Here is a 25,607-nt window from a genome sequence, read left to right as displayed (position 1 = left end):
TTTAAATCAGTTTATGAAATATAAAAACTTTCAATGGAGCAAAAAGTAGCTAGTCAAACTAATAAACACCAAGTTTGTAGAATTCTTTAGTTGTAGATCACAAGTAAACTGAACTTAATTGTTGAGTTTCCCATAGGTAGCTAGGTTCTATTTATCGGCATATCTTAATATTTACCACAGTTTATGTAACCTTCAGAATTTCTCTGGAGAAAAATTACAGAATAATGTCTAGACCAGTTATGCAGCTATGTTTAGACCTATTTGCGGGTCAGAAGTACAGATCTCTTTTTGAAATTGTTTGATGTGAGAAATGTGGTGATCAGACTGAGAATTATTTTTAAGAGAAACAATTTGATCCTACAGATTACTTACCTCTAAGGCCATTAATGGTAGGACTTTGCTGACCTTGTGCTGCATTGAGGGAAGAACTCTGACCATATGCAAACCAGAGCAAAGCACATCACTTGCAGGTGGTAAATCAGCTTAACTTTCGAAAGATGTCTGTTTATCTATGTTTTCATGGAAGAAATAGAGGCTTCCAAAATTGAAACCTGGCTTTAAAATGCTAGCTTTTCTAACATTTGATTTGGCAGCTCAAAGCAGTTACGAGGAGGAAGTGGATTTGGAAAGTAATTCTAGTCTTACAAAGACCTTTTCAGTAAGACTCAACTGCTTTAATTTCGCTCAGTGATGCACTGTTATTTGGTATGGCACAGTAGATATTTTTAGCAGTGACCTATTGTTGTCCATGAAAACCGTTCCTGTATACCAGTAACTATGTATACTCAACCGTACTCTCTTACCGTGCCAGACAGTTCAACAGAATTATCTTTAATTCTACAGCAAGCTCATGAAGCCTTCAAGATAGCCCAGTCTCTGGAGCCTTCCTACTTACAATGCTGGATAGGGCAGGTAAGACACGAGGAAATCGTAAACCTGTGCACCGAAAGTAGTTGTTAGACAAGGTAGAGAGGATGTAGACTCCATTTTAGCTCTTCTTTGTATTTAGTTTTTAGTGTCAAAATTTTTTTATAGAAGTTTCCTCCTTGGAGAGGTGGATTGGACCCTCTGTTTCCATAGTGTTGTGTAGGGAAAGCAACTGAAAGCTCAGATGGCTTCACATAGTGATTTTATGTGGCTGATGCTGTTGTGAAGCTGTGTGATAAACTAGCTGGTATAAAAAACACTGTTCTGTGCTCTGAAGGTTTTCATTGAGCTTTCTCAACAAAGCACTGTGTTAACAGTAGTTACTTCAGAAACGGCCACTATATCATAAACTCGCTGTTTGGCACTGCTTAACTCCTCTCAGTAAGAAGTGAAATATTAGGTCTCCAGTGTATCTGATGCAAAATCAGTTCTTACAGGTCACTTCTCCCTCCTACCACTGTAGGTTGAGTGATATCTTATAAATATCTAAGCCATCTATAATTTGACAATGATTAGTAGAAATACTCTGTGATTTGTACTTTTGTGGTCACTTCACATGCCCTTTACAATCCCATGCTGCTGATTTGCTAATATCTGCTTGAAACTGTATGCTAGAGGAACATGCACCATCCTCACATGCCAAAACTGAGCTCCAATCAGTTAGTGTTAAAGACGTTTATTAACCTTAAGAAAATCTTTATTCTGAAGAACATGAAGTAGCAAGTCCTGATGCAGTGCAGACTGCTTGTGCTCCCTTTGATGTTGTTCATTTTATTCTTTAAAATGATATGTTTCTTGGAGGTCAAGAGAAAATAAAATGTCTTCATATTAAATACGTAAGGTGTCTTTAAAGTGATGTATTCTAAATTTCTTTTCAATGTCATATCTTTCCTGATCTCATCAACTCAACTCCTAATTCTCTGTAGGCTCTTATTGCAGAGAAAGTAGGCAGCTATGATACAATGGATCTCTTCAGGCACACAACTGAGCTTAGTATGCATGTAAGTATTACACTTGTCTTGTCATGAAGATTATACCTACCTAATCTCTCTATTTTGGTGACTTTTAGGCATATACTGAATGATAGAGTTAGTATCTTGTCTAGATTTCATAATGTTGTTTCTGGCCTGCTTTGACACTGAAAAGCAAGCAGTTATTCTAATACATGCTTTGATTTCAGTACTATGAGAAATCTGCTTCCCAGGTCATAAGAACTGGCTGTTGATGTTCCACAGAACTGGACTGAAATCAAAAGTGTAACTTGCAATTGCTCCAGGAGAGAGCTGAGATATTGTCAGTACCTGGAGTTCTGAGAAAAAGTGGATGAATCTTACTTTATTTTGTAATTCTCCTCTGTAATCCCTCTTGTAGTGCAGTGGGAATTGTCTTGCCCAAATACTAAGCTGTAGCAACTGTGCTTATAGTAGTTCTGTTTAGTTTTGTGTAAAAGAAAGCACTGACGCTGATTTTTAGCTGAGACTCTATTTTAAAAACAGAATTATCATTGCAATTTTTAGCTGTTTCACTGGTTAGTGACTCCTACTTTCTGTTCCTCTGTTTCTTGAGGCTGAGGGAGCAAAAGGCTATGCCCATTGGGTGTGCTCAACTCTGCAGGATAAAAGCAACAGAAACACTGACCTGTACTTGTACAACATTGTTCAAATGAATGCTGTTCCAACTGCCCAGGTAGCCTTGAGAAAATATACAGGTAGGTGGTTAAAATGCTTCACTGTCCTATTGGAAACCTGACTGAGACACCTTCAGAATGACTGAATTCATCTCAACTATTTCTGGTAGAGAGCGATCTGAAGGTTGGGGAGAGGCTTTTGAAGTGTAAAATTGTCACCAAATTAAGATTAATAGGCTACTCATTCTTGTGATCGTACTGAGATGAAATAGTGATATGAGTTCAGTCTTCCTGCTCAAGTTTTTTCCCTAGATTAAGTTTCAAAGACTGAGCAAAACAAGGACTAAAACCTTGTCATATTTGTCAGCAAATATTTGGAAACAGCCTTTCTTTGGGTATACCTATATGGATAGGTATATGTTATGTGACAACAACTCTGGCCATGTGCAATGTTGTTTGGCAGTAAACCTGTTCCTCGATGCTGAATAACTTCATTAACTGGCATGCATTGTTGTGTTAATATTCCGTGACCTGCTGAAGCTTTTCTTAAGAGGCCATGCTGGCTTGAACCTCTTCCTTATAGGGGTAGGCTTGTGGCTGTCTAGCCAGGAATGTGGATAGAATAAACATGTTTTTTTTCAAATCAGCTGTAAATTCTTTAACTAGTAAGAATGAATCGGTGGAGTTTCACTGGATTTGTTTGTTTGTTTTTGAGAGCTGCATAATAAGGTGAAGTCACTTAAAATGAAACAAGTGTAAGAATTTATTCTCTGCTTATAAAATCCATGTTCTTAAACAGATTGCAGAAGGGATCTGTCTGACCCTTTCTAGTGTGGGGAGAGCTGTTGGAAGCCTGGAGTGAGATTATAGCTGACAAATCTGTGTTTTAGCTGTTCACAAGCTTTCCAAAATAAACCTTAAGGTTCTACTCTTCTTTTACTAGAATGAATAAAAGCTGGAGAGTTTTTCATTCAAAAAAAAAAAAAAAAAAAAACCAACCAAACAAACAAAAAACCCTAAGATGTCAACGACATCTGTGTCGTAGTATCTGAAACCCTTTTGAACTGGCACTTTTGAACAAGTGCTTTGTGCCTGTATGTGTGTACATATACATACGTTCTGTAGCATCAATGTAGCAACACGTTATTTTTCTAATGCTTTTTCACAGCTCTTTCTGATCATGTTCTCCTATGCCATCAATTCTGCTTTTCTAGAAAGAAATCTGGATGATGCATCTGCTTTCACAATGCTTGGTTTTTTGAATGAGCATCTACATCTGAAAAGGCAGGCAATGGAAGCTTATGAGAGGTAAACTATCTACTCTGGAATGTTTATTAATAGAAACTTCTGCACTTCTTTTTCTGTGTACCCGCTGAAAAAGTGGAAAGTTTTTCCCTTTTCCTTTAGTAAACTTTATTTTCTAAATTCAATACTTCCTAGTTAACTGTACTATGAGGAGGTTATGAGAATGTTGTTATGTGGGAATGCAGAACATGAGAACTGGAGGAGTAAAGGTGTCCCAGGGCTGAATGTTTTTCTTACCCATATATTAGATCAATTCATTATAGTGGATTTAAGGTTTTTATTTGTGTGTTTTATAAACATATCCTTAATATGATCTTGGATTTATCGGTGGGAACTGTTTTAATGGCCCCTCTTTTTTAGTTTCTGTCTCTGTCTTGCTTTCCTTTAGGTTGATGGATTTTGTTTTTTATTTTCTCCTCTCACTTCAGATAATAGGAGGAGAAGGAAACGGTGCTTGTTGAACATGTTTGTTGATGCATTAAAACTTTATAAAATAAACTCTATGGCTAATTAGTGCAGTAGGACTTCTGCTTAACACATTTATGTGTTCTGCTTTGAGAACAAATGTCAAAATATGTGTGTTATAGTCATATGGTAGTTATTCATAATTGCATTTATTTCAAGGGCAGCTACATTGCTGAAAAGCTCTGAAGATACAGAAAGCTATAACATAGCAATGAAAAACTATGGCAGATCCCTTTGGTAAGTGTTATTATTTCAGCTCCTAATTTCCCAAAGCTTTGGATGTAGCAAGCTCAGTGGTGAAGCTGAAAGATGAAAGGTGTCTCTAGAAAGAAATATAACAACCAACCATTTTAAACTATCAATGAGATTTGACTTTATAGATGCTCCAGAGACTTGTAGAGTATATAACAAGAATAAATTACAAGGCATTGTTTTATCTATTGACAACTTATAACAGATTCTCTTTACCCTCCAGTTTGATCCTTAAATGCCTTAACATGGTCTCCATATAATGTAGCAGCTTTATGGTCTCCAGAAAAATAAATTTTTGTTTTTGTGGTGTTCCCATTTTAGATATGGATCTGAACCTGGGTAGTCTTAATGTATGTCAAGTAGCTGCTTCAGCCTTGGCCAGCAGCTGTTTGAGTTTTTTTGACCAGTATATCCTGAAGCATGTATGGTTGGGCTATGTGATCTTTCTTCTGAAGAGTGCAGTTTAAGTTCTAAGCTTCTTTCATGCCATGCTTCTTTCTTAAGTCTTGATAAAGCACAGGGTCACGAATCTAATTACATAATGATTTCAGGCTGTTCTTTGATATGACTCAAGTTCTGCTAATTAGCTTTTTGTCAATTCCCTAAGAAAGATCCATATATGATTAGCTTCTGCTACACTACACCTGTATCCTCTAGGATGAGAGCATTCAAAGATAGCCTGTCAATTTTAAGGAGGGTTTTAGAAGTGGCTTTTCAGTTTCCCATAGTCTCAGATGCAGGCTGTATGCAGGGAGGTTCCTGTGTGCAACTTAAGCAAGTGTAAAGCTCCAGGAACTGATAATATGAAAAACCACAATCCCGTACAAGTTTTTCCATGATCCTCTTAGTAGGGAGACAGGCCTCCTTGTTCTTTGATTTGTCTTTTTCATGCTTTCTGTTTTACCCTCTTTTCTCCTACTCCCTCCTTACTTCAGTGTGTGGATTGTGAAGCAGCATCATACATACAGTGTGGGTGGGTATTTCTTCACTTTGCTTCACGCAACAGATAGTGAGGGAAAGTCGCTGACTGAGGAGGAGGATGGGGAATACTGCACATTCTTGTCCTATTATTGCTTTTTTCCATGTGTCTGCATACAGCTGCTTTTGGAAAGAGAATACTGCGCTGAATAGACACCTCGTCTGGGTTGCAGCAGGTGTTGCTACATCCCTCCTACCAGTGACCCTTTTTGTTTTTGCAGTGCCATTGGGGAGTGTGATAAGGCTATTGAGGTTTACACATCAATACCCCTATCTGAGTTTGATGCCATTGTGGGAATAGCACTAGCCTACTTCAAGAAGGGACTCTTGCAAGAAAGTATTAAAGGTAAGGGTCTGCCTAATTTGAGGCACTGTGGGACACTTAGTAAGATTAATACTGCCAGATTTCTTTTGCCAACCAACTACCATGTTGTAGCTCAACTCACTGCACTCTTTCAGTCCATAATGCAACAGCAGAGTTAAAGTAACTTCCACGGTAATTTGAAGCATCAGACTAAGCATGGTGCTAGAACTATTCTAATGTACTAAAGGAAGTTATGTTTGTTTATATTTTTGATTTCTGCTTGTTGAACTGTTGCATTCTAAGCTTCCCTTGGTCTCAAATGGACTGACTTGCCTGGAAAAATCAGTTTTAGGTAGGAGACTGATGTGTTGTACCTCTCACAACTGAGTGCTTTGAACAAGTGCTATACTGTGTTCTATACTCTGCTATATTGTTGCTGAGATTTAAGGCTTCCAGAAGGCATACTGAATTGTCAGTGCATAAACTTAAACAGACCCCTTGGAGCAGCCAGAGCTCTGCATATTAAATAATCTCCAATTTGTAACTGTGTATACATACTAGATATGGCTTTCTGAGTAAACCATCACAAGCACCTCTCTAAATGGTGTTCTCTCTATTCTTCTAAGCATCCCAATATTGATTTTTGAAATCTGTTTCCACCTGCTACATCTTAAAAGATTGTTCAGTATCTGGGGCTGTTTAAACTTGGCGTTTTCTAAAACATGGTGGCATGGAGCTTTAAGTCAACTTTCTTTTTAGTCTTCTAACTATGATTTAAGGTGTACTTGAGGTGTGAAAATTCACAGAATCTGAAATCAGTGCAACTCTGTATATGCATTCTAATAGCATACCTTTCCCTAGGCTCTATAAGCATTGTGTGTGTATACATATATATACTTTTTCTCCTACTACTTGAATTCTGCATCTTGTTGTTTTACCAGCCTATGAGAAAGCACTGTCTGTTGCTGAGTCTGAACAAGATAAAGCTCATATCCTCACTGCCTTGGCAATAATAGAGTATAAACAGAACAAAGTGGATGCTGCAAAGACACTGCTGTTTAAATGGTGAGTGGAGGGAGTAATAATAAGTGTATAATGTTTGGTTGTACTGCTAAGTCCTCAAAATGCCTTTTTTACTGGAGTCTCAGGTGGATGTTTCGTAATGCCGAGCAGGAGTGGATACAGTGTTCCCTAAGGGCTGATAATGCTAGCTATCCCTTTTGTTAGGCCCTGTGCATTCCTCTGTGTTAAAAAGCGCTATGCAGTGGAAGGGCTGGTAGGCTAGGGAGTTTGGTGTCTAGTTTCTCTGCATAGTAGTTCTAATTGGCTTACCATAAAGATGATCTTAACTTATGCTACTCATTAGGAAATAGTCTTTTCCTTTTTTAAATTGCAAGAAATCTAGATTGCTGGGAAAAACAAATTCTGTTTAAATAGTCAGAAATTCCCAGAAACAATGTGCTCTGGGCATCATGGATGAGGACTGATAGATTGGCCGTGAAGCAAAACAGACCCTTTCCAGTTGTGCAGCTGCGTCATGAATGTCTCTTTCAGACCTCTGGAGAGTGAAAAACCGCTGCCTCATTTTGTCTTCCTGCTAGCTGTGGATTAAGAACTAGTATTTCAGCCTCTCGGAGCAAATATCTGTCAATACAGACCTTCAGTACTGGCTGTTCTGTCTCCATCTTGCCAGCAGTTTCCCAAAGTTACTGAAATAGTGAAGGTCCGTGACCTAGTATGCTGTAAATCCTGCGTAACTGATGATTAACTAGCTAGGGAGCTGATATTTCCTCCATCCTGTTAGTCACTGCAGAGTTCTATTTTTATCATAAACTTCAACAATAAGGACTTCCTACATGATGTTAGTCACTTAGGTTTAAAGGGGAAAACATGGTAAATGCTCTAGAAAATAACACTAAGCAAGTCTGTCTCGACGTGAATGCAAAGCGCGGTCTTACGAAGGTGTACGGTGGGGTTTCAGGAGTAAGAAAAATGAGCTGTTCATGCAGCTCATGTTCATGCAGATAATGGAATTTATGCTAGATGGTCTAAAGTGCTGGAGGAGGGCATTGTACAAGGAGTTGCCTCTAGTGCCTTCTCATGGCCACCTTGGCACGGGGTTTTGGTAATGGCTGTCTAGCTAATACATTGAAGTAACTACTTACTCATGGGAGGCATGTGCCTTTGCATCATACAAGAGACTTGGTGCTGGCTGTTCAAGTTGGTGTCTAACCACTCTTAAGATTTGTTTCACTCTAGGAACGGAAAACAGTGTAGAACAGAATGTTTCCATTTTTGCTTTTATTTGAAGCCAAAAGTAATAATTAGCTGCCTGAAAAGAAACCTCATAAAATTTATCCAGTAAATGAAGCTAGATAGCACTAGCGTCTGTAATTGTATATTGGACATGGCAGATACTTAACTTTAAGCAACAACTGTTGCCAAGCGCTGTTTCATTATTTGCCTCCTTTAAATTGGTTTTGCAATTTACTGTTGACAATTGAATTACCTTGAGGGTAAGAATACCTTCAATTAGCACATCAGTTAAGATTCTTTTTTCTGGTTGTTTCGTACTGTTGGTCTTTGCTTTCACCAGGATTGAAGCTCAAGGCATTACCTTGAGTTAGACTAATCCACCTCTACCTGAATAATTTACTGAGCTGTATCTGGTATTTCTTCTATAAAGCTTGGGATACTATTGATGTAAGTTAAAGGGCCTCTCATAATGAAGGGAACACTGGTTCATGTTTAATTGAAGCTGTACTCAAACTACCTCTGGGCTGCAACAAATCATGGCTAAAAACAAGGGTTAATTTCTACAAACAGTCTAATTGAAAGAGTAGAAGAGGTTCCTTTCTGACTGGATTTCTGTTGTGAAACTGTAAATAGGAACACTGCAACTAATTTGGCCTTAGCACTGCAGACTTCTCAGGAAAAAAAAAATATGAGTATTAGATGTTTTGCGATCATTCATTTTAAGACTAATTCCCAAGGGTGGCTAGTGTCATGTTCTTCCCAAATATTTATAGTTTGTAAGCTTGAGTGCTGAAATACTACATAGCCATTGATCACTCTTACCTACTACCTCAAGAGTACTGACCTAGCATGACCAACATCCTGTGCTTAGAGGTCATTATTCAACATATCCTAACTGTTGGTGTGTTAGGACTTCACACTCAGACTGCAAGGCAGCTATGAGAGGGCTGGATACCAGTGAAGAAGAGACCCTTTATGAAGGGCTGACCAGGATAAGTTTATTACAGGACTGCATGGGGAGCCCTAGGACCTTTGTGGAGGGATTGCTGATGGGAGCCTGCTGAAGGTGCAGGTTGGACACACAGCCTGCACAGCCAGGCAGGGCTCAGCTCACTTTATGCTCATGGGAGACCCCTGAAGTCTGCTGGAGCTATTTCCTCATCTCGGCCGTGCTAAACTTGAGAGACTGCTGCTGTCCAGGAAGGTGCTGTTGGCAAAAGAGGATATGCAGGCCTAGCCCTGATGGGAATTCAGTGTATAGCTAACACATAGGGCCTCCTACAAGTACTCTGCCAGTCACTGACTCCTTGTCAGATCTACAGCAGGTGTTCTCCTTACAAATACATAGGAGCAAGAGGACTCCCAAGGAACAAATTCTGTAATATTCACAAGTTTGATTTATGCTGCTCTATGCCCCATCTCCTTTCCTCTCTCTCTCTCTTTCCACAGCTCCTTAAAGGAACCCAATGCAGAAAGTCTGAAGGCTCTGTGCACGTTAGGACTGGTGCAGCAGGATGCTACGCTTGCAACAGCAGCACTGAAAGAGCTATTGAAGCATGACAAGGGGGAAAATAGCGTTTATGAGAGGTGCCTTTTTACTGCTGCTGTTTATGCACTGCAAGGTAGAAATGTGGGGGTCCAGAGACAAGTCTCCAAAGCAATTCATAGGTCTGTATTCTGTCATTTTAAATTAATCTTATAAATGTGTCTCTCTGTTAATGTTGAGTAGTATGCAAACCTCTGCTTATTTGCAGCATGCTTGAAAAGTGAAGTTGTATTGATTTATGAGGTCAAGTTGCTCAACTATTATGGCTTGTTTAGGATTTTCTCTTTCTGGCTTTAAGCTCTTTAAGGCTTAAGTCCACAATTCTTGAAAAGCATTTTTACCATAGCTAGCAGATTTTTAAAAAAAACTTCTATTTAATATTTAATGGCTTCTGTGGCTGTTCTTTCTGTTGGGCTTAAATGTGCTCTGATTAACCAAAGCGTAATAGGGAGCAGAAGATTTTAACTAATGCCTCTATACAAGCATCACTTTATATTCTCTGTGTATTTTTCAGTCCTGTTTGTAGACAATTTTTCCTCAACTACAGTTAAAAATCCTTATTTTGTTTAGATGATGAAGACAAGATCTTTGATCCTAACTTGTATCTGTTTTCTTCCTTTAACTATTGACATGCATATTGTATACTTCATTTCTTTAAGCAGCGATGTAATTTGGATATTTGACTGTATGTTTTAAATTGCTATCTATGTTTGCTGCTGCAGTGGATTTTCTTTTTAATAGAAAAAAATCTATTGAGGCGCTTTAACAAGTGTCTACAGAGTCACAGAAGACCAAGATTCATGTGGAATTTGGAAAGTCTAACAATCTTGTTGTTTTTATTTGCAGTAACCCTAATAATCCTGCCCTCTGGTCTCTTCTGTCTCAGCTAGTTCCACTGTATGCGCCTCAGAATGCAGAAGTAAGTACAGTGCTATAATGTATCTGTGGTGAGCACAAGCTGAGTGTTGTGTTTCATAACCAGAAACCCACAAACAGGTCTCAGTATGCAGTACATGTGCATTCAGAATAAGAAAAATTTCTGCCTTTCATATACAAGTAGATCCAGATCAAGCTGCATAAATGGCTATTTTCATCTTTCATTATCCAGTGATCTTGATATATTTAAAAGAAACTTAAAGAAAAAAGACAACTCTCTTCCAGTAGAAGAAAGCTATACACGACCTATTATTGTCTTTGTAGCTCGGTTGTGCAAGGCTTTGATGATAACATGTACATGCCAGTGGAGGCCCCCCACTGGACTCGAAAGCTGTTTGAGAGAAACTTGCAGATGTACAAGCTTAACATCATTTTACTTTCTCTCTCCAGAAAACTTTAAAGAGTATTTTTGATTTATGACTAATGCCTTCATGTTAAATGGTAAACTCAATCTGTCAATCATCTTCAGAAATGATCATATTACCCTTTTCACAAGGAATGAGCCTAGAGTGGTTGAAAGGAAACAAAGTGTGTATGTGTGTATTGTCCATGTATAATTTTTAATAAGATTTTTGTGTGTTGAACTTGACTAGCCAGTATCACTTTTTGCAATAGTACGTATTTCTTTCTTGCTTTCATGCTCATCATTAGCTCTTTTCCAAATAGATACTTACTATTTTAATTATGGCGATTATTCAAACTGAAATAGCACTTGAAAACTAAGTTCTTCCTAAATATGAGGCTGAAACTAGCAAGACAGCTCTCATCTTGAATAGTTCTTCATAATTTATTATAACTAGATTGTTCTGTGGGAAAAGGAAACATATATCTCATATTAAGCTTAGTTTGTCTTTCTGATTAAGACAGGCAAAAGATCTTGGCTGTGTATTTTTGTGTAAAAGTTTGGTATTTGTCAGTCATTTAGCCTGTTTAATGTTTTTTCTCTTCCAGGGAGGAGCTGTGGCAGGAAACATCGCACAAGTGCTTGATCTCAACCATGCAAAGGTTTGAATTTTGCTCTTGAAATTCCAAAAAGAAGGCTAAAACAAATTCCATCTGGTCACTAACTGGACACTTACAGTGCTAAAAATCACTTTTGTGTTCTCTGCAGAAAGTTCTCCCGAACATTGCAGTTAATCAGTTGGCAGCAGGATGTCACTCATTGGAAGACCAGAAAAACAATCCACTGAAGAATATTCAAAAAGCAATCCATCTCTGTCCAGGTTACTCTTGTTCTCCAACACGGCTAGTGGTTTTTTTTTTTTTTTTTCCCTTGTTTTTTGATTGCCTTCTTATCAGAAACAGAACTCTTGCCCAAACACAGAATGTGGATTGATCACCCGTGTGTTTTGTGGACATTTCTTGGAGTTGAACTTCTATCATTCTAAGTTTTGGCTTGTTGAATTAAACTAGATAAGGGAGAAAAATGAAACAGTTTCAGATAAGGATAGCAGAGGCCATGTAAAAACTGACTTTAGCAGCAGAATACTTGTCTTAGGATTTGAAGAATCTTGCCTAGTAGTGGAAAATAATTACAGTGCCTGCTGCCATGAGCTGAGCAGATGTAAGCGCCTGGTTGTCTTATTTACTTTGTTCTTGTTACCTCTTGTATACTATAGCTATCAATAAAGCCAGTATATATGTTCTCTACATGATAAAGATAATTTTAAATGGTGTGCGATGTATTAAAAAAAGACAGGAATGTATTAAGAAAAGTTCCTTTTAATGATTCTCTCCTAGATGACCCTGCTGCTTGGGCAGTGCTAATGGCAGCCTGCCATGCAGAAAACACCATTGCTCGTCTAAATGATGCTGAGCCAAAGCACACGGGTCTAGAGATGACTCTTGTATCTACAATTTCAGTCAAAAGTAAGATTTATGACATATTTTTTAATGAAAAAATAAATTCAAATACACTAAGCTTTCAATAGTCTTCTGAATTATAAAAGCTTGCAGATCTGAGAATCCCTTGGTAATGATTTGAGCTGTAACTGTGTTTTTCCCATAAGCAAACTAATGTCATAATGCCAGGTAATGTCTTAGCTAGGATTAACTAACATGCTTGTAGCTTTTTGAAACAACGCTGCAAAACCGATACATAAAGGAATAGGTAAAGGTATGGGACTGAAAGAGCAGTTTACCAAAAAGTCCCAAATACTCCAGGAGTGGTGTAACTTTTCTAGCAGAGGGATAAACTGTATTAATAAACCTCACTCTTCCATGAGGTCCTTAGCATTTTGCACCCAAATAAAAATGCCACATTTTCCGATTATTCAGAGTATTAATTCATAATGATTGGCTTCCCTGTCCCATCTTGTTTTTTAATTCCATCTTCTATCGATGTTTTTGCTAATGAAGGAAGCCCCATCAGACTAATACACCCTTATTATGTCTAAAGCGTATGGCACTACAGCTTGTACAGTAAAGGTTTTTTATCTAGTTGCAGCTGAAGAAAACAACCTCCCAGCTGAGTATATCAAGACTCTTGAAAATTGGTCTCTGTGTCAAGCTGTTACCAGTCTAGAAGAGAGTGGTAGGATCTCGGAAGCGGAAGCACTTTGTACCAAGGTACGATGGCAACATATTGTCAGAAAGGGGTAGAATTGCATTAAAATCATGCCTTGCCTGACTGTGCTTTTCCAAAAGGTAATTGTTGAATTAGCCCCGTCTATTCCACAAGACTTGCTAACTGCAATGGTTATTGGTGCTTCTCTCTCCCTCAGTTCCACAGCCAAGAAGATAATTGTAGTACCAAAATTGACTAAACAGTTCAAGTAAAATAGGACATGCTGTAGCAAAACTTGGTCTCTCCTAATCTCCTTTTATCAGTAACCTAATAGTAAGTGAAACACTACAGAATTTCAAAGCTTCATATCTGGGTTTAGGAGAGCTTCATATCTGGGTTCAGTAGGAGACTGTTGCTAAGTTGTATTGGTTCTCTGCTTCAAAAACTAAATACCGTTCTGACTACAAACAGAAGAAAGATTGGCTTGCCTATGTCATTAAGGATAGCACTGAAGAAAAAATATCCAAGTTTAATAATTAAAAAAGAAGTCTTGAGCCAACCCAGTTGTCGACTATATCTTAGCGAAGTTTAAGTATTTGTATGAGCTCGTTTTATGTTTTCTTTGAATTAAAAAAAAAAATTGCAAAAGATGAGCCAAGTAACAGTAGAATGCAATTACCCACATCCCAAATTTTCCCAAAGGAAAATACTCTTTGGGAAATCAGTTAATTCTTAAAGGTGAAGTTCAGTAAAGATGCTGGTTTAGTAGAGTGAAATACTTGGCTATCTCTTTTTTTGCTAGAAAGTGTTTTACATATGTCTTATATTTACAAGAGCTGCAAATCTCCACAGATACAGTGATAGTTCAGAGTGCTGATGTGGGTTGATTACAGTTACTATTTGTTTAAATACTTAGTGTGGTGTGAAGACAGTCAGTGTCTGCAGTTTGGGAAGAAACAGGGAATCAGCCACTCTGCTACTGCTAACACTCGTTGACAGTCTTGGCCTTGACATTAGCAGAAAACAGTGTAACTGGGGATCACGAGTCAGGCATCCTCCTTCCTTAGTCAGAGGCACACAAAGCAAAATCTACACTTGCTAGAGAGAAGAAAAATTCAGCAAGCGTCTGCCTCTTATATGGACTTTCATGCCTTGTCTCCAGAAAATTAAGCCTCTAGAGTAGTTTTCATCAGGAATTATCATAAGGAGTGGATGAGGGTTTAATGCTCTCTTGTAAATGTTCTGGGAATGCTTTCAGTGTTTTGTTTTCTGTGAAGACCTAAATGGAAAAAGCTAAGTCCTTTCTGATATCTGGAAAAGCCATTTTGGATATCTTATAGACTTCTGGTTTGGTTTTAGGGGTTGAAAAGCAACCCAGAGCACCCAGGCCTGTTCTTGCTGTTGAGACAAGTTCAGTGTAAGCAGCTGTTGCAGTCTCACAAAGACCTTCCGGATACTGTCCTGGAGGAGCTTCACAAGGTGGTCGTGAGCAGCTCAACAGTTTCGGCTTGGCAGGTAAGTCCTGATTCTGCCCCCAACTTTGCTGTGCTGCCCTATTCAGTGGGTGCTCTGAGCAGAGTAGCCTTGTTTCACCCTTTGCTTTTAGGCATCCACTGACAGCCAACGAGAGGGAAGCCATCTCCTGTTCAATTCTTTATATAACTGTAGTATGATGTGAATTTTCTTTAATGATGGAAATAACAAGGACTGTGAGTAATAAGAAGCTGATTTAGAGGCAAGAGAAATAAAGACTTGCAAGTAAACATAGGACACGTTCCTTTAGGAATCTGTGACATGGCAGGCTGAGCAGAAACCAGTAAAATGTTTCATAACCTATAAGAAACTCGTAAGAATTTCTTATAAGAAATTCTAACCTATAAGAATAATTCCTAATACAGTAATATGTGCTTTCTTTTTCAGAGTATGAAAACTTGGAATAAACCTCTCTTGATTTTTCTGCTTAATTTCTTGGTGTTAAGTGTCTCCTCCTCTTGAGTCAGTTGAGGCTAGGGGCAAGGAAGAGAAAAGACATCCAGGAAGAGCATCACTGTGAGGGTGACAGAGCAGTGGAACAGGCTGCCCAGGGAGGCTGTGGAGTCTCCTTCTCTGGAGATCTTCCAAACCCGCCTGGATGCCGCCCTGTGCCCCGTGCTCTGGGTATCCCTGCTGGAGCTGGGGGTTGGACTAGAAGATCTCTAGGGGTCCCTTCCAACCTCACCTGTTCTGTGAGCAATTTGCTGATCGCCTTCCGCAGGATCCCAAGTGGATCCAGTTCCTAGTTGTTAGGAACGTGCTGTAGCTGGGCTGAGGCCGCTCCTGCGGGTGATCCGAGGATCCCACCTCGCAGCTCCCGAGGGCCCCGCTGCCGCACAGCGTGTACGCGCGCCCATGTGTTCCGAACCGCTGCCGTTAGCCACCGGCACCGGCTTCCTCTGCTCAGCAGCAGGTTTAGGAAGACTGTGAACTGCTGCACTCCTGTATGTAGCTGGATAGCTCTAGGATAAACGATACTCCCCATGCCTGTTGAATAAGTAAAAACATTTTTTGCATCTAGTTTCTCTAAAGCGATGTCAGTGCCAAAAGACCAGAGAGAAGATGCTGAGGAAATTAGCTGCCTTGTCATAGGGCTGCAGACTGTGGCTTGTGAGATGTCATCTCTCCTTAGCTACAGTACTTGCTTAAATTGGCCTTGTAACATATAGGGGCATGGGAGGCAGACATCATCATATGCGCTATTATTTTAGTAGTAATCTTGAAAATGGACTTAGGTAATATTGTTCAAGCATCCCTTGTGTGGTAAAGTGCCACCCTGCCCACAACTAGTAAAATAAAATGAAGTGTGAGTTTTTGTGAGGGAGAAGGTTGATTTGCTTTTGACTCAGACTTGAAAAAACAGATGCCTTTGGGCAAGATGTTCCTGGTATTCAATTAAAAAAGCTGCTTTAATCTCAAAGCTTGGATGGTGCCCTGAAAAAGCTTGCATGGCTGCTACATCTGTTCATAATGGATAGACCTATGCTTTCATCTTTTCTGGCTCTAAGCTACTTAATGGTTTGATAAATGTTTTGTCTTACTTAGAAGTATCCCCTACAGTGCTGTTAAGTTAGAGGTCGTTAACGTTGCTTTTTGTCTAAATTTTTGGCTTGTGCCAAAGTGGTTCTCTCTTAGCATTTGGAAGTGCTGCTACACTGCATTTCTTATCCACCTTGAAGCTGTGACTTAGAGGGGAAATAGCGAAAAGCTGGCTTTTTAGGGCTGCCATTGTATATTTTTTTCAGTATCTCCTTTTTGCTTCTCCTTCCTGTCTTGAGTTCTAGGTATCTCCAGCTGCAGCGTGCTGAGCCCAGTGAAGTCTTCTGAGCATCCTGAGTGGATGCTTTCTTTTACAAAGAGATCTTGCAGCTTGGGGTCAACAATACACAATAGAACAGAAACTTAAGGTAGTTAATGATTCATAAATGCCATGCAACAGAAAGAGCTTAGACTTGTGCCTCTCAATGCTGAGCAGTCTTTAGGTAGCAAAAGTCTAAGAATCTTTGTTAAAAGTAAGGGAATCTTTAAGCTTCTTTGCTTACTTGATGACCCAGCAAAAATATTTTTAAACGTGGCTTATGCATTTTGAATATTTTCATGCACATGCCAGGGATTTGCAGACTTGTGGCAGCATCTGCTCTGGTGAATGGAACATGGCTACAGGATTAACAAGGGAGGAGTGAGAACCCTTTTCCTCCTCTTGGAATGATCCCAGGAAAGTTGGCAGAAGCCTGAAACTGCAGATCTGTGTGCTGCTTCCTCTGCCCTGTGTAGCACTTGAGCACATGTCTGCTGGGTCAAAAGCTGTGAGACAAAGAGGTACCCTGGTGTTCCAAGCTCACATGTCAAGTTCTAGTGTCTGCAAGTTCCTGGTGGTGCTCAAATAGGCTGGAGGAACCTTCTTTGTTCAAGGGGAGAAGCTCCAGCCTTTCATCTCTACGGAAGTTTTGAGGACAAGCAAGGCACCCCATAGTGCCTTGCCTGACAAAGCCAAACACTTGTTCATCTACGGCCAGTCTGCAGATGAGAACAGCAGTCAGTTGACAGGGATGGTTAAGAGTGACTGAGATAAATCACTGCAGTGAGGTGCACTGGCAGCTCTGCAACCAGGAAGATGCATCTTCCTGCAGGGCAGTACTCAGTACGTTGTGGGAACGGGATGAAGGGTGGTGGCTGTGTTCTAGCTAAGCTTGCTGTCTCGCTCTCCTAAATTGAACTGAATGATATTACCTGATGAGATGCACATTTTGATGACTTCCTAACTGACTGTGCTGGCTGTTTGCTTTCAGTGGCTGGCAAGTGTGTATCAATCTCAAGGAATGATGGTTGCAGCAGAGATGTGTTACAGAAAGAGCCTGCAGTTGGCATCGCAGCAGGGCAGCCAGAGTGGGAAGTTATCCAGCCTGCTCAGGCTAGCCTTGCTGGCGCTGGAGATCTGCATGGTAAGACAATCAAAGTTATGTAACTGTGGTTTAACAAGACTTTGTGTAAGGTAGGGCTTCTGTAATCCCCAGATGAAACCCAACCCTGTTTAAACGACTTTGTGTTTTATGAATGACAACTTGGGAACAAAATAAGACTTAAAGGAATAGCGTGTTGGTCTTGAAATAGTCCTTTGCTCTGTGGTTTTTTTTTTTTAAATATAGGTTATAGGCTGATTCTTTCAATATGGCTCATTTCCCTAACAACAGGTTCAGTTTGATCATCCAAACTGACCCACCCCTCAAGTCTGTTCTTTAATTCAGGCAACTCCTTGCAATAAACACTTCTTACTGCAGTGGTACTTGGAGACTTCATTCAGGTTTCAGGTAACTTTGTTATATGGCCATCTCTGGATATGGTGCCTTGCCTTAAAGTGTAAAGAACTGGGGGAACTGGGCCTTGTGGTATGAGGTAAATTGCTGAACTCTTTGCACTGTTAGGTGAATGTAACCAAATGCATATCTATCTTTTATTTAAGCACTGTTTCTTTAGAAACTTGAAGGTTGCTAGCAGGCTTCTTTAAAGCCTAATGCAAAAGGCAGAGATTGCTGTAATCCTGGCTAACAATTTTTTATATGCTTGAACTGTCAGGTGCGCTAACAGCCACAATCAAAATCAGGCAAAGGAACCCCGAGTGCTTCTATAGGAAAAGGAAGTCAGTTTTACTGAGGATAAAGATGTAGAGAAAAATCTGGGGAGAAAAGGGAATCCTTTGAGCATAGATAAGTTACATTCTCAGAAGTAGGAAAGCCATGTGCTTCAAAAGGCAGAATTTGTCAAGGAGTGACTCTTCTTTCCATGGTTCTTCTGGCCTTTTCCTAGTGGTCTGCTCCCCACTTCCAGTAGCTTCTAAATCTGTTGCTGCAAAAATTTTTACAGATTTTTAAGGTACTTCTGTATACTCTCTTGACTGAATTAATACTGCCCCTTAGGATGTTAGCCAGAACTGCTTGGGAATGTATGAAACTTCATTTGCGACCATAAAAAATATAACTAGTGTGAAATAGTCTGTAAAATTAACAATCTATCTCCAGTATTTTTTGTATGAGCAGAACAGTTGAAAGTGAGTTACTGTTGGTTGTCTTTTATCTGTGCTGATTTAATGAAATGTGCAAAAACCTGATCAAAAGGCTATGTTTCAAAAAGGCTTGTGTCCCCATTATCTGTCCACCTAAAGACATGGGCACCTCTTGAAGCATTGAGAGGAAAAAAAAAAACCACAACAAAACACATGCTCTTCTGACAAGGAAGACAAATTTTTCTTAAGTCAGAAGATGTAGTAATTTGCCAAATAGTTGTTCCATTAGGCAATTGCCATCTTGAAACTGGATTTTACTTTTCATAAAGCAAGACTTTAGAATTCCTCAGCCACTTCTGTGGATAATTGCACTTTCTGCAATAGTTTCGGTGTGTATTTGGCATATAAAGGCAATAGCGTTTGTCATGAAACTTGCAAAGTGAAGAGCAGACAAGAGATTGTGATTGAAACAAAAAATTCTAAGACATTTTTGTAAAAATAAAATGCTTTCTTGCACAACTGAGGAAATAAAATGGTCTCATGGCACCTTTAAGAATATTTAGTATATTTTTTTTCCAGGTCCCTCTAATCAGTGTAGTTTCTGTGTGTTTTTTCTGTTTTCATTTGTTTAAAAAAACTCTTACTAACCTGCCAAATGTTTTGTGCAACTCAGAACAGCTTGAATTAAACCTACTCTCTAAGCAGCTGTCAACAAATATTGATTTTTTTTTTACGGCAATAAAGCCCTGTTATCCTTGTGTGTTTTAAACATAGGCTAACGTCTCAGATGAGCACTGGCCAGCCTTGGTTCAGGAGGCAACAACTGAAGCCCTGAAACTTTCTCCCTGCCCCGTGGCATCTCTCCTGCAAGCCCTGCTACAGTATAATCAGAAAATGGGAGCAAGGTAGGTGTGATCCATTATGTTTGGAAGGAACACGATGTTTAAAAGCAAGAGCAGTCAGTACGCCCAGATCTAGCTCAAGAACCAAAGGAAAATTGAAAATAAGAATTATTGAAGGGGCATGGCCTTTGAAAGGGGCAGGGGCTGGCGGTGTGGGGATAAGGAGGCAGAATTTCTGTCCCTTCTCCCAAAGGCTTTTAGATGACCAAGATACCAAGAGAAAGCACAGCTATTTCTGTAAATAAAGGCATGCAATCCAAAAAATTACAGTCAGTACACATTTTCCAAGGCAATGCTAATTAGCAACAAATATCAATATTCTAGCTAGTGCTCCGTCCAGTTTGATATCAAATTAGACTTTGCTGGGTTTACATCTAATCCTGAATAACTGAAGATTATTCAACTGGAAGTGCTCATTGGGGCTATTTGAGGAAGGAGAGGAATAGGATTTGGATCTTCCTACTTTGTTTGGGTTTAAGTCTGTAATAATAAAATGTTTCTTAGAAACTAACTTTTGAAGTTAGAGTCTGAGCTTGCTTGCTTTTTCTGTGGACTTTTAGAAAAGTGACAAGCATCCTAATGTGATTAGGAGACCATTGTTAATTTAAAAAAAAAAAAAAAGAGAGAGAGGGGGGAGGGAGCTGAAAACCTGCTAAACTAAATCAATTAAAATCAATTTTATTTCAGTTGAAGATATCCCGTTCACTAAACAACAGGTACATCACAAAATCTATTTGGCATTACTAGAAATTTCAAAATCCGGAAACAACTTTGTCCTAAAAAGAAACAAACAAGCTCCCAGATGTAATCTCTCAACAGCCCATTAAATCACCATGCGATGGAAAATTTCATTAGTTGCAAAGGACAATTCTTGAAAAGGCAGCCAAAGCTGACGGAGCAGCACTGAATGAAAACCTTGTCTTTAACTGCCAATTTTTAATAGCTTTCTATTGAAACAGAAGTGAATTTGAATATGTCTGTATTTGGTACAAGTTGACAGCAATTTTCAGCCAAATAGGATTTTATTCTGTTTGTACTACTTAAACTTCCCCCCTCTTCTGCCATTTCACCTCTTTCTTCTATTGCATATTAAACTGCAGTATGTTTTGAGTGCTGGATTAAATATGTTTGTGTGTAATATTAAAATATCTAGGGATTAAGAAGAGTCTTATGGAAAGATCTGTTTCCTAAACAGAAGGATTAAGGATTAAAGGATTAATTTTATTAAAGAGTTTATTTTATAGTTGCTAAACAGCAGAATATCTGCTGTATTGTTAGGTAGATCACCTATGGAAATTGGCTGTTGGGATGAGTTTAGAGACAGCATGAGGTTTATCATACTGTCATAGCAGTCAAAATCTGTTATTTCCATCTAATTCTGGGACACTTACTAGCTAAAGCACTATCTTGTGTGCCATGTATTAAACATAATGGGACATTCCAGGTGAAAAGCAGTGGTCACGTAGGAAGTCAAGGAACCAGCAGCTCACCTCCCCCTTCCATGGTAGTATGAAAACTAGGACCTTCCTCTAAGTTATTTTTGTTTGTTGTCGCTTTTATGGGAAACTAATGTGCTCTAAAAATCTAGAGAGACATCCTGGTTTAAACACTTAAGGTCTTAAAAGTTACATGCAAGCTAGTAAGCCAAATTTTGCAGTTTTTGAATGATCTTTTCACTGTGCTTCTAGGGAGACTCGTCGGATGTTGGAAAGACTGGTGTATCAGCCTGGAATTCCAGAAAACATAGCCTCGGTAGCACGCTGGTACCTCCTGCAGCATCTCTATGCCAAAGATGATTATGAATTAATAGATGTAAGATAATCAATTTAATCCAGAAATGCCATCTGCTTCCATGAAATACTGTGCTTCTATCTTGAAAGTGGGGTGAAGGGGGAGGCCTGGGAGGTTGCAACTCTCTTGCTCTTCAGATTGTAGGTCTGAGGATTCCTCGTTGGCAAAATCACCTCAGTTTTCAAAATTGCATACAAGTCTTCTTCCTCCATGCAATACTAATGAAAACCACACTAAAATCTTTCTCTAACGCAAAATGGAAAAAGTTTTACATGCTTCTTTCCAGTAGATAAGAGGACCAATGTATCAGAATTTTGCCAGAACATGTTAGTGCTTTATAAAACGCTAATTCCTTTGAGATTAGCTGGAAATAGTGTGGCTCCTTGACCTGAAAAATCGTAGCAGTAGTTTGCCATGACTCTACACTTCGCACAGGTACTATACTGTAACAGTGCACTATTTCTTGATGTATAGTACTTGACAAATACTGGTCTAACTTGCAAATCCACACAGCACTTTCACATATGGCAAACTAAGGTTGTTTACTTTTGCAATTGGAATTGGAGTCATTTTTTGTCACTAAACTTTAATACCCTCTACTAGGAGGACTCTGCCATTCTGGATTGCTGTCCCTGGTACAATGAGCTCTTTGCCCTTGCTAAGCACTATATTTTAGTTAAATTCTGAATCAGTAATGGAGTATGTTTGAGGTTAAAACATATCAAGTAGGCTCAGCATTGACAAAAATCCATGTGCAATCATCCAGGTCTTTAAAAGAGCCAGAAATAATGAGTTCAGATGATTCTGGTATGATCTCATTAGGTTTACTTGTGGGCAGCCATCTGTACTTTCTACAAGTGGGTGCCTGGTGTGAAAAAAATAATGGCCAGAGTCATGATTTACTTTTTAAAAAATATATGAGAAGTGTCGTAAGTTCCTGGCACATCTGTAAACATTAGACTGATGTGGCAGCTATTTTAGCTAGGCTAGAAAGGCTGCAAATACAAGTGATAGATGTAGTCTGTCCTAATTTTATTTCTAAATTGGACGGAGGGGAGGAGAAAGAAAATCAGCAGTTTTGTTTAAATAGGTGCACCAAATGCACAAATTGGCCTGCCAAAACGGAGCGAGCGTATTCGCTTCTGTGTCAGCAGGGAACTTGTGAAACCTTTTCTCAGCCACAAGCAGCAAATGATGCTGCTGTGCTGCATTGCAAGTGATTGTAACCTCGGAGCTTGATGTCTGAGCTACGTGTCGTGTTGAATATCTTCCCTGTCTGGACTTGCAGGTTACTTAGATTTTTAGGCAAAGTGCACAAAAAAAAAAAAAACACCCCAAAACACACACAAAAAACCAACTCTCTTGAAAGAACTGGTCATATGTTAACAGTAAAAACGTCAGGTTCTCAATTTTCTGTTTATTTTCTCTGCAGGTGCTTGTAGAAAACGCAAAAGCTCATGGAGATGTTCGAGTTCTGGAACTAAACGAGAAATTGTCATCAAGTGCCTAGTATGGACTATTTCAAGTGAAAAATCTTTCATTTACATCATTTAATTAGGCCATTCTCCAGGAGCTTGTCTAGCTAGCATATTTTTTAATTTGTTTGTATTTTTTGTCTCTATACCAACTATTTTTTTAACAAAAGCTGGTAGTTTACTTGTTGACATGGGCACTACCATGTTTTATTCCCCACTGAAATTGCAGTGCTATTGCAATGGGAAGCCCTTTTCTTTTTTTCCCCCTTGGTTGCACACAGAGAAGGACAATATTAGCTGCTTTGGCAGTGACGCAAAATTGAAGAAGCTTCTTTTTTCTTTCCTTCCTTTCCCCCCGCCGCAAATAAACACAAATGTCATATTCCTTTAGTGTATTTTGTTTTGTAGTTGAGACCCAAATCCACTTGGAACTCTATTTTCTGTCAGTTTACAGGATGGGTTTTTTTTGTTTTCTTAGCTAAGCTTAATCACAACAGTGTATTGGATCCTCTTGACTATACAGGTTTCAGTAAACATTCCCATCAAGAAAAGCCTGTGATCATCAGGGACAGGGTCACATATATAAATGTGTATAGTGGGCTCTATTTATGTCTTGATAATTTTGTTGCTGATTGCTTAATTGGATGAATCATGACAGTGGTTCTTAATACATGATGTTATTTTGCCCTTTATGTACATTAAAATAAAAGAATAAAGCAAGGATTCTCATCTAGTAACGTTACTGTCAGTGGATTTTCAAGCTGTTGACAACAGTCAGGATAGTTGTCCATTTCTGGTTTAAAATTTCCTGAAGCCACCATCTGTCTACTGCAATCTTTGAGACATGTGCGGTGCACCTCTTATTGCAGAGGGGAGAGGACACGTGCAATGCATGCAGCGTGCTGCTGAATTCAGCATCTCTTTGCTTTCAGGACTGGCTATTTTGGGCTTTACAGAGCGCAGGCTGCTGAGCTGACGAGTGGGGTGATCTAGGGAGGACTCGTGTACGTCTCTGCTGGCAGTCACGCACGCTGATCCATGGGAGGCAGGCAAGGCTGCCCTGCTATTTTGAGCAGGAAAAGGAAGCCTGGGTGCTCTGCGGAGGTGAGCTCTCTGAATGGCAAGAGTCCCTCCTTGTCTCCCACACTATCATTCTCCCACCTATCTCAACACGAAATACCTTTCCTTAAAAAGATCCTTTTTCTTAAATCTAGACCAGTTGTGGTTCCCTTCAAAGCCTGTTGTCACATAGTCTTGATTGATTCCTGAATTGAAGTACTAAGAGGAATGTTGCCTCCCCAGATTAGCTCTAACTTTTTTTTTTAGCCTTCAACAATTATAGCTTTGAGAGCTCTTGCAGCCTATAGTTCATAGCACTGTATTTGCTCTTGCTATTTCTGTGCTACCTACCTCAGTGGGGGTAGAGCCAGCAGTCCTAGTCTGATGACTGATTATAGGAGCTTGCTGCCCACCCTCATTAAGGCACTACAGAAATACCTCTACCAGGCTGTTAGGCTGTGTTCTCTTCAGTACTAAACCTGCAACATTTTCCAAGGCCTAGGGGAGGAAGTGAATATCGAGGTTAGAGAAGCCAGTTGAGCAAGTGTCAACTGTGACTATTCTGCATATTCAAAACATAGTATCATGTTTTCTCTTCAGAAGACCATGAAGTTGCTTCATTTTCCATATGAGCAGTGGTGAGTTCCTTGAACCAGATAATTGTACGTACAGCCCAAAGCTGCATTAAATGTCCTGCAGGAGGAACACCCACCTCTGCCACCTACTTGGTGAAAAGCGTACAGGGAATGAGTTTCAACCGAAGATTTTGTGAAATTCAAGAAACTGTGAGGTAAAAGGCTTGCTCTCCTCTATTTTGAATTATACACAGCCTCTGCAAAATCCACAGTTGCAGAAGGTTTGAAGAACTACCAAAGAAATAGTAGTACTAAATATTTTATAGTAATATAGAGCTCACCCTTATGTGTTTTTGTGTAGTACTTTGAATTCTAAGCATCACTGTGAAGGAGAACAGAGAGTTGGTTTATGGATTTCACTAACTAGAAAACCATATGCTTGGCTATTACTAATGTGAAAGGAGGTGGGGAAAAAAAACTTTCCCCGCTTTCTTTTAATTATGTTCCTTAGCAGAACTTTACTGACTTCCAATAAGATATTGGTGCTTATGTTTTCTCCCTCTCCTCCTACTAACAGTTTGAACAAAGGCACAAATGTGTACTTCAGTTCCTAGATGCCTTTATGTGATGAGCAACTTTGACTTTTTTCAGTTTGTGGGTATGTAGATGTAGAGAACTGTTTCAGTGCTGCACAAATGCCCCTTTGCAGGGAGAAGTTGCACCCCTAATCCTGCAGCCCCCTTGAATGTGCCCTGGCATGAGTTTAATTTTCCTTCTGCTGGAGTTTTTCTTGAAAGGCACTGACCATAAGCAAAGTGCAAACATTTCTTTGACTTTGGTTGCTACTGCTGCTTTTGTAAGAGTGGCTTCTAGGAGTTTTTACACTCTGGAGAAATTTTAGCATAGGAAAGGCCCTCCGTGCAGGAGGAGGGTTGTTCTTCGCTGAAAGGGAGCTCCTGCCTTGTGGAGCAGTCCAGCTTCAGCGGTCGTGCTGTGCAGGTCAGGATTCTCCAGGCAGCCAGGAGGCTGGTTTGGAGATTTTTTTTTTTTTTTTTTCCAGGGTAAAACGCACAAGAAGTCTCCTTAAATATCCTTTTCCTGAAGATGGATGGTATCAAATACTTATTTTCAGAAAGCTTAACTGCAAAAATTCACATTTTTCTTTTCTTC

At 39.4% G+C, this 25,607-nt stretch overlaps 1 protein-coding gene across 1 annotated transcript in view; it reads left to right on the top strand.

Annotated features, from left to right (window-relative positions):
• TTC37 (tetratricopeptide repeat domain 37) overlaps window positions 1–23,476 on the top strand; it is a 41,841-nt gene extending 18,365 nt beyond the window's left edge. Inside the window, exons 24-41 of the mRNA XM_026044102.1 lie at window positions 844–912; window positions 1,854–1,928; window positions 2,494–2,635; window positions 3,769–3,862; window positions 4,484–4,561; window positions 5,776–5,900; window positions 6,800–6,923; window positions 9,564–9,782; window positions 10,507–10,579; window positions 11,548–11,601; window positions 11,708–11,819; window positions 12,337–12,465; window positions 13,037–13,164; window positions 14,462–14,617; window positions 17,425–17,577; window positions 19,410–19,540; window positions 21,226–21,349; window positions 22,761–23,476. Of these exons, the coding sequence (XP_025899887.1) occupies window positions 844–912; window positions 1,854–1,928; window positions 2,494–2,635; window positions 3,769–3,862; window positions 4,484–4,561; window positions 5,776–5,900; window positions 6,800–6,923; window positions 9,564–9,782; window positions 10,507–10,579; window positions 11,548–11,601; window positions 11,708–11,819; window positions 12,337–12,465; window positions 13,037–13,164; window positions 14,462–14,617; window positions 17,425–17,577; window positions 19,410–19,540; window positions 21,226–21,349; window positions 22,761–22,838 (2,064 nt within the window). The 3' untranslated portion in view covers window positions 22,839–23,476. The remainder of the gene's footprint in view (window positions 1–843; window positions 913–1,853; window positions 1,929–2,493; window positions 2,636–3,768; window positions 3,863–4,483; window positions 4,562–5,775; window positions 5,901–6,799; window positions 6,924–9,563; window positions 9,783–10,506; window positions 10,580–11,547; window positions 11,602–11,707; window positions 11,820–12,336; window positions 12,466–13,036; window positions 13,165–14,461; window positions 14,618–17,424; window positions 17,578–19,409; window positions 19,541–21,225; window positions 21,350–22,760) is intronic.
• Window positions 23,477–25,607: the final 2,131 nt, after the last annotated feature.

The sequence above is a fragment of the Nothoprocta perdicaria genome, unplaced genomic scaffold (genome assembly GCF_003342845.1).
Source record: "Nothoprocta perdicaria isolate Ctin4 unplaced genomic scaffold, notPer1 scaffold_35, whole genome shotgun sequence".
Lineage (NCBI taxonomy): Eukaryota > Metazoa > Chordata > Aves > Tinamiformes > Tinamidae > Nothoprocta > Nothoprocta perdicaria.
The sequence above is the reverse complement of the archived record's forward strand: the minus strand, read 5'-3'. Positions and strand labels throughout refer to the sequence as shown.